Source organism: Nerophis lumbriciformis, linkage group LG13 (assembly GCF_033978685.3).
Source record: "Nerophis lumbriciformis linkage group LG13, RoL_Nlum_v2.1, whole genome shotgun sequence".
Classification (NCBI taxonomy): domain Eukaryota; kingdom Metazoa; phylum Chordata; class Actinopteri; order Syngnathiformes; family Syngnathidae; genus Nerophis; species Nerophis lumbriciformis.
In genome coordinates, this window is record NC_084560.2 from 15,310,421 (window position 1) to 15,328,300 (window position 17,880).

The window sequence follows — 17,880 nt, forward strand, 5'->3', positions numbered from 1 at the left end:
TCGCAGGGCCAACACAGATAAACAGACAACATTCACAGACTAGGGCCAATTCTCCTTCTATCAAAATGAGGGTGGTCCCAAAAAGGAGGGATTTTTTCAAATTGACTGTGTGTCGCTTTTAAAAGTGCTCCCCTTCTGGTCAACATATGAAATAACAAGTGTGTGTAAGAAATTTAAATGCGCCCCCTTTAGCCAAAATTAATTAAAAATAAATAAATAAATATGTATAAAGAGACATGCTGTAATAACTTGAAGTAAATAATGAAGATTAAAAATAAATTACAAATAAATAAAAAAACTAAAAGCAGTCTTTTTCTCACAATGTGTCGACTTTTTTCCTATAAAATTGGGAACAATTTCTCATATTCTTTCTGTTTCTCTCATATTGCAGTATTTTCTCGTAAGATTATTACTTTTTCATGCAAAATGCTGATATTCGTCATATAAAATTTTGACTTTTATCACAATATTGCCAATTTTTTTTGTGGTTCTTATAATTTTACTCAAAAAATTTCATTATTTTACATCTTTTGTCATAATTTTGCCGTGTAAAATTCCAATTATTATTAAAATATTGCCAAAATGTTAGTTTTCTTATAAAATTGTGACTTTTGTCGAGTAAAATTACGACTCTTTTCATAAAATTGCCAAAATGTTAAGCTTTTCTTGTAAAATTGCAACTGTTATTGAGTAAAATTCCAACTTTTATCATAATATTGCACAAATGTTCAGTTTTTCTTGTAAAATTTTGACTTGCGTTGAGTAAAATGACGACTTATTATAATACTGCCAAAATTCTAAATTTTTCTTGTGAAATTGTGACCTTTTTCTTGTGAAATTCCAACTCATTTTTCACAACAAGCTTTTTTATATTTGCAAAGTACAAACCCCGTTTCCATATGATTTGGGAAATTGTGTTAGATGTAAATATAAACGGAATACTACGATTTGCAAATAATTTTCAACCCATATTCAGTTGAATATGCTACAAAGACAACATATTTGATGTTCAAACTGATAAACATTTTTTTTTTTGCAAATAACCATTAACTTTAGAATTTGATGCCAGCAACACGTGACAAAGAAGTTGGGAAAAGTGGCAATAAATACTGATAAAGTTGAGGAATGCTCATCAAACACTTATTTGGAACATCCCACAGGTGAACTGGCAAATTGGGAACAGGTGGGTGCCATGATTGGGTATAAAAGTAGATTCCACGAAATGCTCAGTCATTCACAAACAAGGATGGGCGAGGGTCACCACTTTGTCAACATATGCGTGAGTAAATTGTTGAACAGTTTAAGAAAAACCTTTCTCAACCAGCTATTGCAAAGAATTTAGGGATTTCACCATCTACGGTCCGTAATATCATCAAAGGGTTCAGAGAATCTGGAGAAATCACTGCACGTAAGCAGCTAAGCCGGTGACCTTCGATCCCTCAGAGTGTACTGCATCAACAAGCGACATCAGTGTGTAAAGGATATCACCACATAGGCTCAGGAACACTCCAGAAACCCACTGTCAGTAACTACAGTTGGTCGCTACATCTGTAAGTGCAAGTTAAAACTCTCCTATGCAAGGCGAAAACCGTTTATCAACAACACCCAGAAACGCCGTCGGCTTCGCTGGGCCTGAGCTCATCTAAGATGGACTGATCCAAAGTGGAAAAGTGTTCTGTGGTCTGAAGAGTCCACATTTCAAATTGTTTTTGGAAACTGTGGACGTCGTGTCCTCTGGACCAAAGAGGAAAAGAACCATCCGGATTGTTATAGGCGCAAAGTTGAAAAGCCAGCATCTGTAATGGTATGGGGGTGTACTAGTGCCCAAGACATGGATAAATTACACATCTGTGAAGGCGCTATTAATGCTGAAAGGTACATACAGGTTTTGGAGCAACATATGTTGCCATTCAAGCAACGTTACCATGGACGCCCCTGCTTATTTCAGCAAGACAATGCCAAGCCACGTGTTACATCAACGTGGCTTCATAATAAAAGAGTGCGGGTACTAGACTGGCCTGCCTGTAGTCCAGATCTGTCTCTCATTGAAAATGTGTGGCACATTATGAAGCCTAAAATACCACAACAGAGACCCCCGGACTGTTGAACAACTTAAGCTGTACATCAAGCAAGAATGGGAAAGAATTCCACCTGAGAAGCTTAAAAAATGTGTCTCCTCAATTCCCAAACGTTTACTGAGTGTTGTTAAAAGGAAAGGCCATGTAACACAGTGGTGAACATGCCCTTTCCCAACTACTTTGGCACGTGTTGCAGCCATGAAATTCTAAGTTAATTATTATTTGCAAAAAAAAAAAAAAAGTTTATGAGTTTGAACATCAAATATGTTGTCTTTGTAGTGCATTCAATTGAATATGGGTTGAAAAGGATTTGCAAATCATTGTATTCCGTTTATATTTACATCTAACACAATTTCCCAACTCATATGGAAACGGGGTTTGTATGCATGTATTATTAATGTTGTAAATACAAATCTTTGTATATCTAGAAAGAGTGGTCCTAAAGAGGGAGGCATTATTCGGAGGTCTCAAGAAGGTAACAAATACAAGAATGTGTGTTTGTGTGTTGAAGTGGTGAGTAACTTCTCCCAGACATGAGCACAACACGTTGCCCCCCCCCCCCCCCCCCCCCCCCAGCCCACCCCCTGTGCCAGATGCAGAGTTGCATGCTATCAAGATTCAGGACTTGATCAAAGGTTTTAAACAATTAGCGAACATCCGCGAAGGGCAGGCCTCGGGATTGGAGCATTGCCCCGCAGGAATCAAATTCCAGCCCTCTGAGACTTCCCAAGAGCAGCACTGGCATGGAAGCTCCGACCACAGAGTTATCAGTGGAGGCAAGATTTCTCTCCCAGCCACCTTCACCACCCCACCTCCTTCGTCCATTAGCAGGCCTCGCTAAAGGCCTCTTAAAATCCCCAAGCCTCGCACTGGCTTTTATCAGCCTGGCAGATGTGAGACGGCAGTGGGTGTGTGAGGAGAGCCTTTCACTGAGAGGTGCAACAATTCTCTAACTGTAATTACTCTACTTTCATCTGGGAGTTTAAGTAATGCACTTGGGGAGAAAAACGTGGGCAGTCTGCTTCATTCACTTACGGAGCATCCTCCTTGCTTTGCTTTTTTTGTGTGTGCTACTTAGCAACGAGGAAGCAGAGGTCGGGGAGTAGAAGCCCAGATAAAAGGCGTCAGGATCCGAGGTGTCAATCAGGCTACCTGTCTCTTGGCCTCGGCAAGGTGGTAAGGCATGGCTCCTTCTTCCAACGGCGCTATCCTCTCGATGTCGGCATGGCTGAGGCGCCTTCACACACACGCACACACACACACACACACACACACACACACACACACAGACACACACACACAACAGCAGAGAATTACGCCAGTTTTCTTACTAAATGTTTGACATACAACTTATAAAAGCGCGTAGACATGTTTTCGTGTATGTCCTCGTACAAACGCCAAAAGCAGTGAAGTTGTCACGTTGTGTAAATGGTAAATAAAAAGAGAATACGATGATTTGCAAATCCTTTTCAACTTATATTCAATTGAATAGACTGCCAAGACAAGATATTTAATGTTCAAACTGGAAAACTTTTGTTATTTTTTGCAAATATTAGCTCATTTGGAATTTGATGCCTGCAACATGTTTCAAAAAAGCTGGCACAAGTGGCAAAAAAGAGTGAGAAAGTTGAGGAATGCTCATCAAGCACATATTTGGAACATCCCACAGGTGAACAGGCTAATTGGGAACAGGTGGGTGCCATGATTGGGTATAAAAGCAGCTTCCATGAAATGCTCACTCATTCACAAACAAGGACGGGGCGAGGGTCACCACTTTGTCAACAAATGCCTGAGCAAATTGTTTTAAGAACAACATTTCTCAACCAGCTATTGCAAGGAATTTAGGGATTTCACCATCCAAGCTCCGTAATATCATCGTGGCGCAGTGGAAGAATGGCCGTGCGCGACCCGAGGGTCCCTGGTTCAATCCCCACCTAGTACCAACATCGTCATGTCTGTTGTGTCCTGAGCAAGACACTTCACCCTTGCTCCTGATGGGTGCTGGTTAGCGCCTTGCATGGCAGCTCCCTCCATCAGTGTGTGAATGTGTGTGTGAATGGGTAAATGTGGAAGTAGTGTCAAAGCGCTTTGAGTACCATGAAGGTAGAAAAGCGCTATACAAGTACAACCCATTTAACGTAAGCCGAAAAACCTACGTAAGCCGAAAACCAACGTTGAATGCCCGTGACCTTCGATCCCTCAGGCGGTACTGCATCAAAAAGCGACATCAGTGTGTAAAGGATATCACCACATGGGCTCAGGAACACAGAACAATTGGTCGCTACATCTGTAAGTGCAAGTTAAAACTCTACTATGCAAAGCCATTTATCAACAACACCCAGAAACGCTTCGCTGGGACGAGCTCATCTTTTTTTTTTTTGTCCTGTCCAGCTTCTCAGACAAATCATATAGTTGATGTAGATGCCCATGTCGGCTGTACAAATTTACTTTACAAAAGAGAAGTGTGGCATACTTCTCTTGTTGCCTTAATTGTATTTGACTTTATTAAATGTATTTATATTATCATTTGGTGCAGCCGTGGGGGGCGTGAGCTCATCTCAGATGGACTGATGTAAAGCATTACATTCTAAATTAATGATTATTGGCAAAAAAAAATTAAGTTTCTCAGTTCGAACACTAAATATCACACGCATGCAGGCGATATATATTGTGAAATCAGGCTGAGATTTTCTGGGGAGTAGAAAGTTGAGTCATTGTTTACAAAACAGAAAAGCTATGAGTAAGAAGGGAATAAATATTGTAACAGAGCCAGGATAAGTATAAAAAGTGAGTAAGTGATGTAATCAGCAGACATCATCTGGACAGTGTCGTTCATTCCAACACATACAGTACAGTACTTGTCTGAACGTAGAATTAGAATACAGTGGTACCGCAACTTAAAGGTGCACCAACATAAAACTGTTTTGAGATACGTAATTGGATAAATAATTGTTATGCTTTAAAAGCAAACAAAAATGAAGATCCGCCCAAAACATCTGGTCTTATTTGCTCGCAATTACTTATAGCGAGAGACTGACTTCACTTGTTTTTTATTTCCATGTAAAGGAAGAGATGTGAAGGACAGTGCTGGGAAGAAAACAGTGAATGATATTCTTGGAATTAAAGAAATAAGTCATAAAACACATCATGGAGTGTGTGGCCAAGCAATTAGAGGCTATCACTGCTAGTCTGCTAGACGCATGACTAACGCCAATTAAGAATGTTACAATAATATCTAAATGGCAGATAAACAGCCATGAAAATATGGAGAGGCTGCTGATTACCTTATTTGGAACAAGCTACTGTAGAAGTTCACTCTCAAAGGTGAAGTCTACATTATTGCTACAAAATTACTTCATTAAACTATTGTACTTGCTTGGCTTACATTCTATTGTACTATTTTTATACTATATTTATTATCTATAAGTTTGTATGGTACATGTTAAAATTGTGCTTTTTTTGGTGGGCAAGCACCAATTAAATAGATTTTAATTATTGTCATTCCATCACAGACCCAATTAAGCCCGTAAGTTAATGTACTACTGTATACCGTAAATGCTGTGCCTAATGTTGATATTGGGAATTACATTTTTATCATATTTACACCAAAAAAAAAAAAAGATGTAAAAATGTGTACAAATTGAACGAAATACGATATTTTTGGCCTATGTTGGAATCTCATCTATATATATTATGTTTTCCGGTACAATTATATAGCACATTGGTATTTAAAACCTACCCTGTGTGAGTGTGGAGACCAGCAAGTTGGTACAGGATGTCAACCTCCATTGGCGTGATCTGACCAAACTTATTGGCAGCGTGGACAAACTCCTCTAAAAAGACAAAACGAGAAAAGAAACTCAGCACAGATTGAATGAGCCTCATAGAGTTGACCAATGAATTACATGTGCATTCTACAGTCGGCAATCCAAAACGTTGAAAGAACCACATTGGACCAAAAATACAAAAAACAAATCTGTCTGGAGCCGTAAAAAGCCTTATATAAGTGTTATTTTTTAAGGCAACACATAACGTAAGTGTCTATATTAGCCTACTATCAAAATTGCTTTAAAAGTCTTATATAAGTGTTATAATGAAGGCAACACATGATATAAGTGTCTATATTAGCTATATAAGCCTACTATCAAAATGACTATGTGTCGCAGGCTGAAGCAAATCTTCGTTGACAGAAATGTTGAAATGTAATATTTATTCTAGAAACCATTAGTACATCAGAGGCTACTCAGAAGGTGAGATAACTCCTGGAAATGACTGTCTTAGAATGGCCAAAGGTATAGATGTGTGTGTCCAAGTTAAAGGAAACAGCAGGCTGTCTTCTAATAGATTTATTCATCTTTGGTAAGCTAGGTAATGTTTGCTGTGGTCTGGAACAACATGGCACACAAACAACTATCTGGCATGCAGCCAATATTACATACAGATAATGTGTCATGAGACATACAAAACTAAATTATAAACAAAGAGGATAAAAGTAAAGGATATTAAATGAGCTCAAATATACCTACAAACGAGGCATAATGATGCAATATGTACATACAGCTAGCCTAAATAGCATGTTAGCATTGATTTGCTTGCAGTCATGCCCTGACCAAATATGCCTGATTAGCACTCCAACAAATCAATAACATCAACAAAGCTCACCTTTGTGCATTCACACACAGTATAAACCGTTTGGTGGACAAAATGAGACAAAGAAGGAGTGGAAGATTTGACATGTAAACAAATTGTTGCGTCACAGTCCACACTACGGTGAGTTCAAGAACCGCCGAAATGAGTAGGACAAAACGATGTTCACCAGTGAAGCATACACAGAAACATATTAAACAGTGGTAGTTCTAACAAGGTTTGTGTCATGTTTGTCCTCTAACAAAAAACATACTAAAACAAAAAAAATATTCTCCCCCCCCCCATCTTTTTCTATTTTCAATCCTTTTTTAAAAATGCTCCAGGGAGCCACTAGGGCAGCATTAAAGAGCCGCGGGTTGCTGACCTCCGTACTAGATAGTTGCAAACTGAGCTCTTCTTAAAGTATATGGAAATGTTTTTTTTGTTTGAAATATGTCATTTATTCAGTCCCTACTTTGAATTCAGTAGTTCTATCCCAAGAGTGCAATGACATGCTTTTGCATGACTAAAAGTGCAAGTTATGAGTACACATCAACCATGCCGAACATACTCGTACTGCTGGAAAATAGGTCATCTGGTGGGAGGTGTATGATACAGAAGTGGAGCGCTTTTCATGACCTGGCTCAAGGGCCATAACAAAAGGAGACACACCGAGTATAACGTTATCAAACAATACTTTATTCGAGTAAACTAAATCTAATAATGACCCCAGCCCAGTGACTGGCTGGTGAACAGTCAAGGGAAGGCCTGGGCAACTATTTTCACTTGGGGGGCCAAATTTAGAGAAAATAATGTGTCTGGGGGGGCCGGTATATCAATCTATCTATCTATCTATCTATCTATAAGCTGTGAAAATCTGCTGTACTGTATGTGTGCTTGGGTCCTTTTTTAGGAACACTAATACAAAACCTCACAATAATGTCTGATTGAACACTAAAAACGTTATGACAGACCGCCTTAAAAAAACAGAATGGACTTTAAAGTTTTTTTACTGAATGCGACACCCAGAATGTACATGACAATAAAGAATGTGGGATTTACAATATTAACTATGAAGGATAAAACACTGAATAATGACAACACATGAACCTCACACCCCCTATCCATCCACATATTTTACAATCCACAAAAATGCAACAAACACAGCAAAATATGAACACGAAAGGGAAAAAAAAAAAACCCTACAATGTGATATATGTGATATATCACTAAGCTTTAGAACTTTGTTTTAAAAATCTCCTTTCACGTCTGTCCCTGACACCCACATTTCAGGCTCTGGAAACACTCTGTGGAAACGCTCCCCACCCACACTGCTTGGTGCCTCGTCTGAGCTGCTGTGACTTATATTACCCTAGTAACTAATTAGATGACCATAGTAACTAATTCGATGACCATAGTAACTAATTATATGACCATAGTAACTAGTATATGATGCAGATTCCAAGCATTGAAAGACTTAGTATAGTTGAAGACTTACAGTCATTAGAAAACATCACTGCACATCATAATGGCAGCTACACTTTACATCTTAAACATCTAAAAAAATGATTTGGGAATGTCCGGCGGTCCAGATTGAAAAGCTCAACGGGCCTTAATTTGCCCAGGTCTGGTCAAATGTGTACCCCTCCTCTAACTGAATGTTAGTTGGGGTAGGCTCCAGCATACTGGTGACACTAATGTGCATAGATGGAAATATAGACGTGTGTTGAACGGTGTAGCTTATGTAGAAGATAAAATCGATTATGATTATGTCGAAGATAAAATCAAAGACAGAAGAAAATGGGGAAAGGGGATGCCCTCGGTCTGGAAGGAGAAGGATGTGTGAGATTAGTTTGAATCTGGGACCTAAAACACCTGAACACCACAGGTGCTCAGATCACCTCATTAGCCACCTGCAAACTAAAACCGCACCACCAAGAGGTACTCTTGGGCCATAATGGTCTTACCAGGAAACACTTGAGTAAATAATAGTAATAATAATAATAATAATAATAAACCTGGGAGTTATATAGCGCTTTTCTAAGTACCCAAAGTCGCTTTACATGTAGAACCCATCATTCATTCACACCTGGTGGTGGTAAGCTACTTTCATAGCCACAGCTGCCCTGGGGTAGACTGACGGAAGCGTGGCTGCAATTTGCGCCAACGGCCCCTCCGACCACCACCTTTCATTCATCATTCAATTCACCGGTGTGAGTGGCACCGGGGGCAAAGGGTGAAGTGTCCCGCCCAAGAACACAACGGCAGCGATTTTTGGATGGTAAGAGGCGGGGAGCGAACCTGCAACCCTCAGGTTTCTGGCACGGTTGCTCTACCCACTACGCCATGCCGCCCTTAAATGTGGACTGATCACTTCCACACATCTACATGTACGTCAAATGATAAGATTACCAGGTTAAACGGTTTCATTTACCTTGGTAATTTAGTGCTAGAGAAAATGTTCCTTGTGTGGTCACTCACACAATCCTGTCAGAGTTGAACATGATCACTCACATACTGTACGTACTGTACATGCATGGTTCATGATTATTATTATTATTATTATTCAGGCACAGCCATTGAGTGGTGACATTTGGAATCTGATCAGGACTACCTTTAGTCACCAGCGTGTCTTCCCGAGTGCCGGCAAAGGTGCTATATATCTTGCGGACCAGCTCCATGTTGTTCAGGAGGGCGTTGAACGCGTTGAAGTAAGAGAAGCTCACCACATGGGAGGTGCTTCCTCCAGCAGCCTGGGAAATGGTCAAAACATGTTTGTCATACAACATTAATGACACCTGTTCGCTCTAATGACATTTTTCAGCAGCAAAAACATGAAATAGAGCTCTCTTAAATAAACCCCTTTTTGGACCAGTTGATCTGCCATCTCTCTTTTCTACTCTGCCCCCCTCTCCTGCATTAAAATAATGAATCAGGTGGTCATGGATCAGTTCCCACAGAGGAAGCACTAGCTGTTCATAGTCGGGACCTGGGGTGGACCACTGCTCTAAGGATCAGTTGGTGACATCTCTGCACTACTGACAAGTCTCCACTCAAGATGATCCCTGCTGGTCTCACTATGGACTGGACTCTCACACTATTATGTTAGATCCACTATGGACTGGACTCTCACACTATTATGTTAAATCCACTATGGACTTGACTCTTACAATATTATGTTAGATCTACTATGGACTGGACTCTCACACTGCTATGTTAGATCCACTATGGACTGGACTCTCACACTATTAACTAGATCCACTATTGACTGGACTCTCACACTATTATGTTAGATCCACTATGGACTGGACTCTCACACTATTATGTTAGATCCACTATGGACTGGACTCTCACACTGCTATGTTAGATCCACTATGGACTGGACTCTCACACTATTAACTAGATCCACTATGGACTGGACTCTCACACTATTATGTTACATCCACTATGGACTGGACTCTCACACTATTAACTAGATCCACTATGGACTGGACTCTCACACTATTATGTTAGATCCACTATGGACTGGACTCTCACACTATTATGTTAGATCCACTATGGACTGGACTCTCACACTATTATGTTAGATCCACTATGGACTGGACTCTCACACTATTAACTAGATCCACTATGGACTGGACTCTCACACTATTATGTTAGATCCACTATGGACTGGACTCTCACACTATTATGTTAGATCCACTATGGACTGGACTCTCACACTATTATGTTAGATACACTATGGACTGGACTCTCACACTATTAACTAGATCCACTATGGACTGGACTCTCACACTATTATGTTACATCCACTATGGACTGGACTCTCACACTATTAACTAGATCCACTATGGACTGGACTCTCACACTATTATGTTAGATCCACTATGGACTGGACTCTCACACTATTATATTAGATCCACTATGGACTGGACTCTCACACTATTAACTATATCCACTATGGACTGGACTCTCACACTATTATGTTAGATCCACTATGGACTGGACTCTCACACTATTATGTTAGATCCACTATGGACTGGACTCTCACACTATTATGTTAGATACACTATGGACTGGACTCTCACACTATTAACTAGATCCACTATGGACTGGACTCTCACAATACTATGTTAGATCCACTATGGACTGGAATCTCACACTATTATGTTACATCCACTATGGACTGGACTCTCACACTATTATGTTAGATCCACTATGGATTGGACTCTCACACTATTATGTTAGATCCACTATGGACTGGACTCTCACACTATTATGTTAGATCCACTATGGACTGGACTCTCACACTGCTATGTTAGATCCACTATGGACTGGACTCTCACACTATTAACTAGATCCACTATGGACTGGACTCTCACACTATTATGTTACATCCACTATGGACTGGACTCTCACACTATTAACTAGATCCACTATGGACTGGACTCTCACACTATTATGTTAGATCCACTATGGACTGGACTCTCACACTATTATGTTAGATCCACTATGGACTGGACTCTCACACTATTATGTTAGATCCACTATGGACTGGACTCTCACACTATTAACTAGATCCACTATGGACTGGACTCTCACACTATTATGTTAGATCCACTATGGACTGGACTCTCACACTATTATGTTAGATCCACTATGGACTGGACTCTCACACTATTATGTTAGATACACTATGGACTGGACTCTCACACTATTAACTAGATCCACTATGGACTGGACTCTCACACTATTATGTTACATCCACTATGGACTGGACTCTCACACTATTAACTAGATCCACTATGGACTGGACTCTCACACTATTATGTTAGATCCACTATGGACTGGACTCTCACACTATTATATTAGATCCACTATGGACTGGACTCTCACACTATTAACTATATCCACTATGGACTGGACTCTCACACTATTATGTTAGATCCACTATGGACTGGACTCTCACACTATTATGTTAGATCCACTATGGACTGGACTCTCACACTATTATGTTAGATACACTATGGACTGGACTCTCACACTATTAACTAGATCCACTATGGACTGGACTCTCACAATACTATGTTAGATCCACTATGGACTGGAATCTCACACTATTATGTTACATCCACTATGGACTGGACTCTCACACTATTATGTTAGATCCACTATGGATTGGACTCTCACACTATTATGTTAGATCCACTATGGACTTGACTCTCACAATATTATGTTAGATCCACTATGGACTGAACTCTCACACTATTATATTAGATCCACTATGGACTGAACTCTCACACTATTATGTTAGATCCACTATGGACTGAACTCTCACACTATTATGTTAGATCCACTATGGACTGGACTCTCACACTATTAACTAGATCCACTATGGACTGGACATTCACACTATTATGTTACATCCACTATGGACTGGACTCTCACACTATTATGTTACATCCACTATGGACTGAACTCTCACACTATTAACTAGATCCACTATGGACTGGACTCTCACAATACTATGTTAGATCCACTATGGACTGGAATCTCACACTATTATGTTACATCCACTGTGGACTGGACATTCACACTATTATGTTACATCCACTATGGACTGGACTCTCACACTATTATGTTACATCCACTATGGACTGGACTCTCACACTATTAACTAGATCCACTATGGACTGGACTCTCACAATACTATGTTAGATCCACTATGGACTGGAATCTCACACTATTATGTTACATCCACTGTGGACTGGACTCTCACACTATGTTAGATCCACTATGGACTGGACTCTCACACTATTATGTTAGATCCACTATGGACTGAACTCTCACACTATTATGTTAGATCCACTATGGACTGGACTCTCACACTATTAACTAGATCCACTATGGACTGGACTCTCACACTATTATGTTATATCCACTATGGACTGAACTCTCACACTATTATGTTAGACTATGGACTGGACTCTCACACCATTATGTTAGATCCACTATCATTTCTTGACTCACAGAAACCAGATTTTCCTGGACAAACTGGGTCAGCATGTGGTGTCTGATGGTGGCCATGATGTCACTAAAGTCCAGAGCCGTGATGGTGCCGCTCTTGCCGATGTCTTTTTGGGCGAAAGCCTGGCGAGCATGTTCCAGCTGCAGCTCCTGTAGCAGAGGAAGGGAGAGAGAGAGGAAGGGAGCGGGTCAGGCTGACAAAAGAAGCCAAGAGAGGGTTCCCGAGATGAGGAGCAGCACATAAGTGAGCTGTGAAATGGAACCTTGAAGGAGAAAAACGTGGTAATGTCAGCAATGGACAGACGTGATGTGACAGTGAGACACTCGCTTTGGTAATCACCGTGTCTCTCTGGAGACTAATGGAAACCATGTCCCCAGAAGCCTGATCCTGGAGCAGAGTGGAGCGCTTAGGCAGGTGTGTGTGTGAAATGATTCAATATGACAAGCATGCAATCAGAAAGGGATGCGGGGGAAGGCTGACCCGGTCCAACATCTGCTGTCAAAGCTCATGTAACCAGAGAGCAACATCCAGCTGTTACTTCCTCTTTGCACGGCTTCTCCTAACCTAATCAGCGGCTCAATAATTCTCTCAATGTTTGTTGATGACTTTGAGACGCACAATGATAAGAAGCTTCGCAATCCATCATTAGGAATTGCCTGCAAGTTTTAGGTAGAGTGCAATACACAAAACGACCACAAGGTAGCAGAGCAAAGAGCAGTTCATGAGCACTGTAAGTTTTTTTTCAATTAAAAAAAAAAAGAAGTATGATGAACCACTAAGTGCCCTGAGGGATCCCGCACAGGACTGGAGCCAGCCTGTCTTACAGTGGGACCACCCTGCTTTTTGCCTGTGGAATCAAAATAAATGCAATAATAATAATAATGTATAGTTAAGAAGACTTTTATTTACCTGCAGAAACTGGGTGAACTCCACGTAGCTGAGGTGTTTGTTCCTCTCATGGCCAAAGTGGAGCCTGATGAACTCGCAGTCCCAGCTGAAGGGAATATGATGATGGACCGCGGTCTGGCTGAAGATGTCGCGAACGTTCTCTGAAAGTGGGAAATGCCAGCGAGAAGAGTTTCTCATTCCACACGCAAAGAATCTGGTTAACGTCAAGCAAGGACTTGCTGTGTAGATTGCTTTGTAGTCATTTTAGATGTGAAGGGTGTTTTATAAATATACAGGTATGTGCTTGTACACATAAATAAACAGCTTTCAGGTACCTTCGCAAAAAAAAAAAAAAGAGCTGAGTTGAGTTTCCAGACGTGACAAGACTTCTTTTTGCTCTTGGAGGAGGTTATAATGCAAATTGTGCATGCTTTCCGATTCCAGGATAAAACGTCAAAATCCAACACTCAACAAAATATGGCTTCTGAAGACCATGGATACTTGCACAAGTCAAATGATCACATGAATATTTGGGGGGGGGGGGGGGGGGGGGGGAAACAGCAAGGCATTCAGTTCAGTTATAAAACACTTTTTGTAGCAGATTCCTAAAAACGCTAGAGTGCTGTCATTACTTTTTTTAGTAGGTCATTAAAAATGCTGCTGTATCGACAGGGCTATTTTTTTCCACACATTTTGCAACTCTGACAAATTAAAGGGAACACAACATACCGTATTTTTCGGACTATAAGTCGCAGTTTTTTTCATAGTTTGGTGCGACTTATACTCAGGAGCGACTTATGTGTGAAATTATTAACACATTACCGTAAAATATCAAATAATATTATTTATCTCATTCACGTAAGAGACTAGACGTATAAGATTTCATGGGATTTAGCGATTAGGAGTGACAGATTGTTTGGTAAACGTATAGCATGTTCTATATGTTATAGTTATTTGAATGACTCTTACCATAATATGTTACGTTAACATACCAGGCACGTTCTCAGTTGGTTATTTATGCCTCATATAACGTACACTTATTCAGCATGTTGTTCACTATTCTTTATTTATTTTAAATTGCTTTCAAATGTCTATTCTTGGTGTTGGGTTTTATCAAATAAATTTCCCCCAAAAATGCGACTTATACTCCAGTGCGACTTATATATGTTTTTTTTCCTTCTTTATTATGCATTTTCGGCCAGTGCGACTTATACTCCGGAGCAACTTATACTCCGAAAAATACGGTAATATCCACTGCAGAGGACACAGATATAAAGATAATAGTCAAGGGAGAAGTCCAGCCCCCCAGTCCTTACCTTTTTGGAAATTTGGCCCCCAAAATAATTTAGTTTAATAGCCCTGGTGTTCAAAAAATCCACAAGTCTTGCAATACTTTGGTGAGTTTTAGGGTTAACACTACAAACGTGTGTTACTTTTTTATTGTGATTTCACCACAGAAGACTATCAGTGATGGCAAAGAGTAAAAATGTGATGACCATAGAACTTGGAATGAAACTAATTTTGACCAGGGATGGGTACCCTTTCACATTTGATCTGATATGGTCCAATTCCCACTCAATGGTACCAATTTGTGTGTGTTCATGTATTAATGAATGTTAATTGTTTAAGAATATAATACAAACAATAATTTAACACTGAGCTTTCAATGATAACTGATGTCCAGTTGTTACTTCATTTCTTACACTTCTGTTGTCTCATTTGTAAGTATTATACATCATTTGTATGCAGTTGCAATTCCAAGTTGTTGGATGGCATCAATGTATAGGCTATGGTGTGTTGCCTAGCTAGGAAGTAGTCTTTGCCATGAAGTTGAATGTGCCAGTCTGGTTTTATGTTGAGTGTTTATACTGTAAGTATTGTACATATTACACACCAGCTGTTTATTTCTAACACTTGGCTGGTAATAAACTATTAAATGTTTACTGTAAAATCACAGAGCAAACATTGCTGTCACTTTTTGATTTTACAGGAATCGATACAAAAATCAACAATAACTAAATGAGGTGTGAATGCTCCAATGCTGAAGTTGAAGTGCAATGCTGACAGAATGTAGTATGAATGTAAGAACAGTTTGAATGTTGGAATGGTTTGAATGTTGAAGTATTTGAATTTCCAGGGAAACCGGAATTTGGTTTGGAACTTGGGAAAGTGTTAGTTTGAATGTCCAGGATGAGTGGAATGTGTTGATGTTGGAATGGTTTGAATAGATTGAAAAATGTGGGAATTGTGGAAGTTCATTCTGAATGGGGAAAATGTCCCTAAAAACTGAGAATTCTAGGAAATCCTGGATTTTCTTTATTTATTTATTTATTTTTACAATGGTTGAAAAGGAGCAACACAATTCCTGAACAGGCTGAATATTTTGAAGTTGGAAGGGTTTGAATCGCATGAAACATGTGGGAGTTGTGGAACTTTGAAAAAGGTTCAATTCTTTTCAATGGGAATTTCATGGAAATTTGGGAATTTCGGAAAAAAAGGGAATTTTTTGGAAAATGCAAAATATTTTGAATGTTCTGAATGACTTTCAATGATGGGTGTTAGAATTTTTTCTAAATCGGTCGAGAAATGTTGAAGTAGTAACATTTTTAATTAAGAAATGGTATTACGGAATTCCTGGAATTTCGGGAAAACCGGGAATTTTTCCAGTTCAACTAACAACTTTGTTTTTTGTCGTGATTAAGAGGAATGTTTTGTCAGGGGAACGGTTGAAGTGGGTTGAAAAATGTGGGAGGAGTAGTTGCCAGAAAAAATGGTGATTCTGGGAATTCCTGGAATTTTTTTTAAATTGATAAAATATAGTTTGAATTTCCAGGATGAGTGGAATATGTTGAAGGTGGAATGGTTTGAATCGGTTGAAAAATGTGGAAATGGTGGAAGTTTGAAAAATGGCATTTTCATTTTGAATGGGAAAAATCTCCCAGAAAACCGGGATTTATAGGAATTTTTTGATTTTGTTAAGGGACAGCCCGCAATCTCCAAATAGGCTAAACAGTTTGACGTTGGAACAGTTTGAATCAGATGAAAAATGTGGAAAAGTAAAGCGTGCCAAAATCTAGAGAATAATAATAATTTTACAAAACCATGTGTGTGAATGTTTTGAAGCATTCCCACAATAAAAGCATGACTGAATGTGGGCTGCTCAGCTTCATTGTCCCCCTCTCTATATGAAGTCCAAAATGAGTACAACATGTCATGTGACTTTTATTCTACACTGATTCAATCCCATTTTAGGAATGGTCAAATAATTCCAACCAAACCTTGCCTATACATTTAGAAAAAGGTTTTATGATGGCAACAGATTGACACATTCACTCTATTGTTGCAGCTTCCTTCCACTTTACAAAAGCATGGCCATCCATTTCCTACCGCTTGTCCCTGTCGGGTCCCTGGCAGAAGGCAGGGTGCACCCTGGACACCCTCATGACTTTAGTCCATTATGTCAACTTGAAAACTCAAATGAACAGAACTTATTTGTCCACAATCTATAACAAGGTTGTGTTTTCAGTGTCCTCTGGCTTTCTGTCAGGAAGATGAAGCAACAACTAACCACTGAATACTTTTTGGAAGGAATCCAAACATTTGAACATAATTGAACAAATGACAATAAAACGTAACCCAATCGCTCTTGAGTCCTGAATAAACAAAAAGGTGCTAATAGCAGTCAGCCTTGAAATAAAGTTTGACAATGTCACTTTTATATTCGGTAGGTTACGGGAAATTGTTCATTGCATTTGAGCTGCCACCAACTAAAGATAGTTAATGAATATAATAATGAAAGTGTAGTTCATAGGGATGGCAATCTTACAACAACTCACCATTTAATTACATTCTGATTCTTGCAGTTATTCATAATAGATTCTTGATTCAATCCAATTCTCCTTTTAAACAGATTATCACAATACATTATTTGAAATATACATCATAATAAAACCTTTTAAAAACAAGTAATAAAAGCTTCTCTTTTGGCTTCTTTTTTAATTTTTAGATAGATTCTTAAAAATTTTAATCGATTCAGGATCATAATAAATAAGAATTGCAATTCAGATATTCATCTCATTTTTTTCCATCACCCCAGATAGTGAAAACCTTGTTCTGCATGCAATTACAACATACTGTAACATACTGTACATACTATACTATGTCTGGCATGTCAGCCAAGAAGCCTCTGCTCTCTCCAGACATTGTCATTTCCCAGATTTTTATTACAAACCCCCGAAACCAGTGAAGTTGTCACGTTGT

The 17,880-nt window shown here is 39.3% G+C and overlaps 1 protein-coding gene across 1 annotated transcript in view; it reads right to left on the reverse strand.

Annotated features, from left to right (window-relative positions):
• Positions 1 to 17,880, reverse strand: part of LOC133613814 (electrogenic aspartate/glutamate antiporter SLC25A12, mitochondrial-like) — a 73,596-nt gene that overhangs the window by 26,884 nt on the left and 28,832 nt on the right. The window contains exons 5-9 of the mRNA XM_061971629.2: positions 13,642 to 13,781; positions 12,735 to 12,881; positions 9,319 to 9,457; positions 5,818 to 5,911; positions 3,231 to 3,315 (exon numbers count right to left, since the gene is read on the reverse strand). Coding sequence (XP_061827613.1) covers positions 3,231 to 3,315; positions 5,818 to 5,911; positions 9,319 to 9,457; positions 12,735 to 12,881; positions 13,642 to 13,781 — 605 coding nt within the window. The remainder of the gene's footprint in view (positions 1 to 3,230; positions 3,316 to 5,817; positions 5,912 to 9,318; positions 9,458 to 12,734; positions 12,882 to 13,641; positions 13,782 to 17,880) is intronic.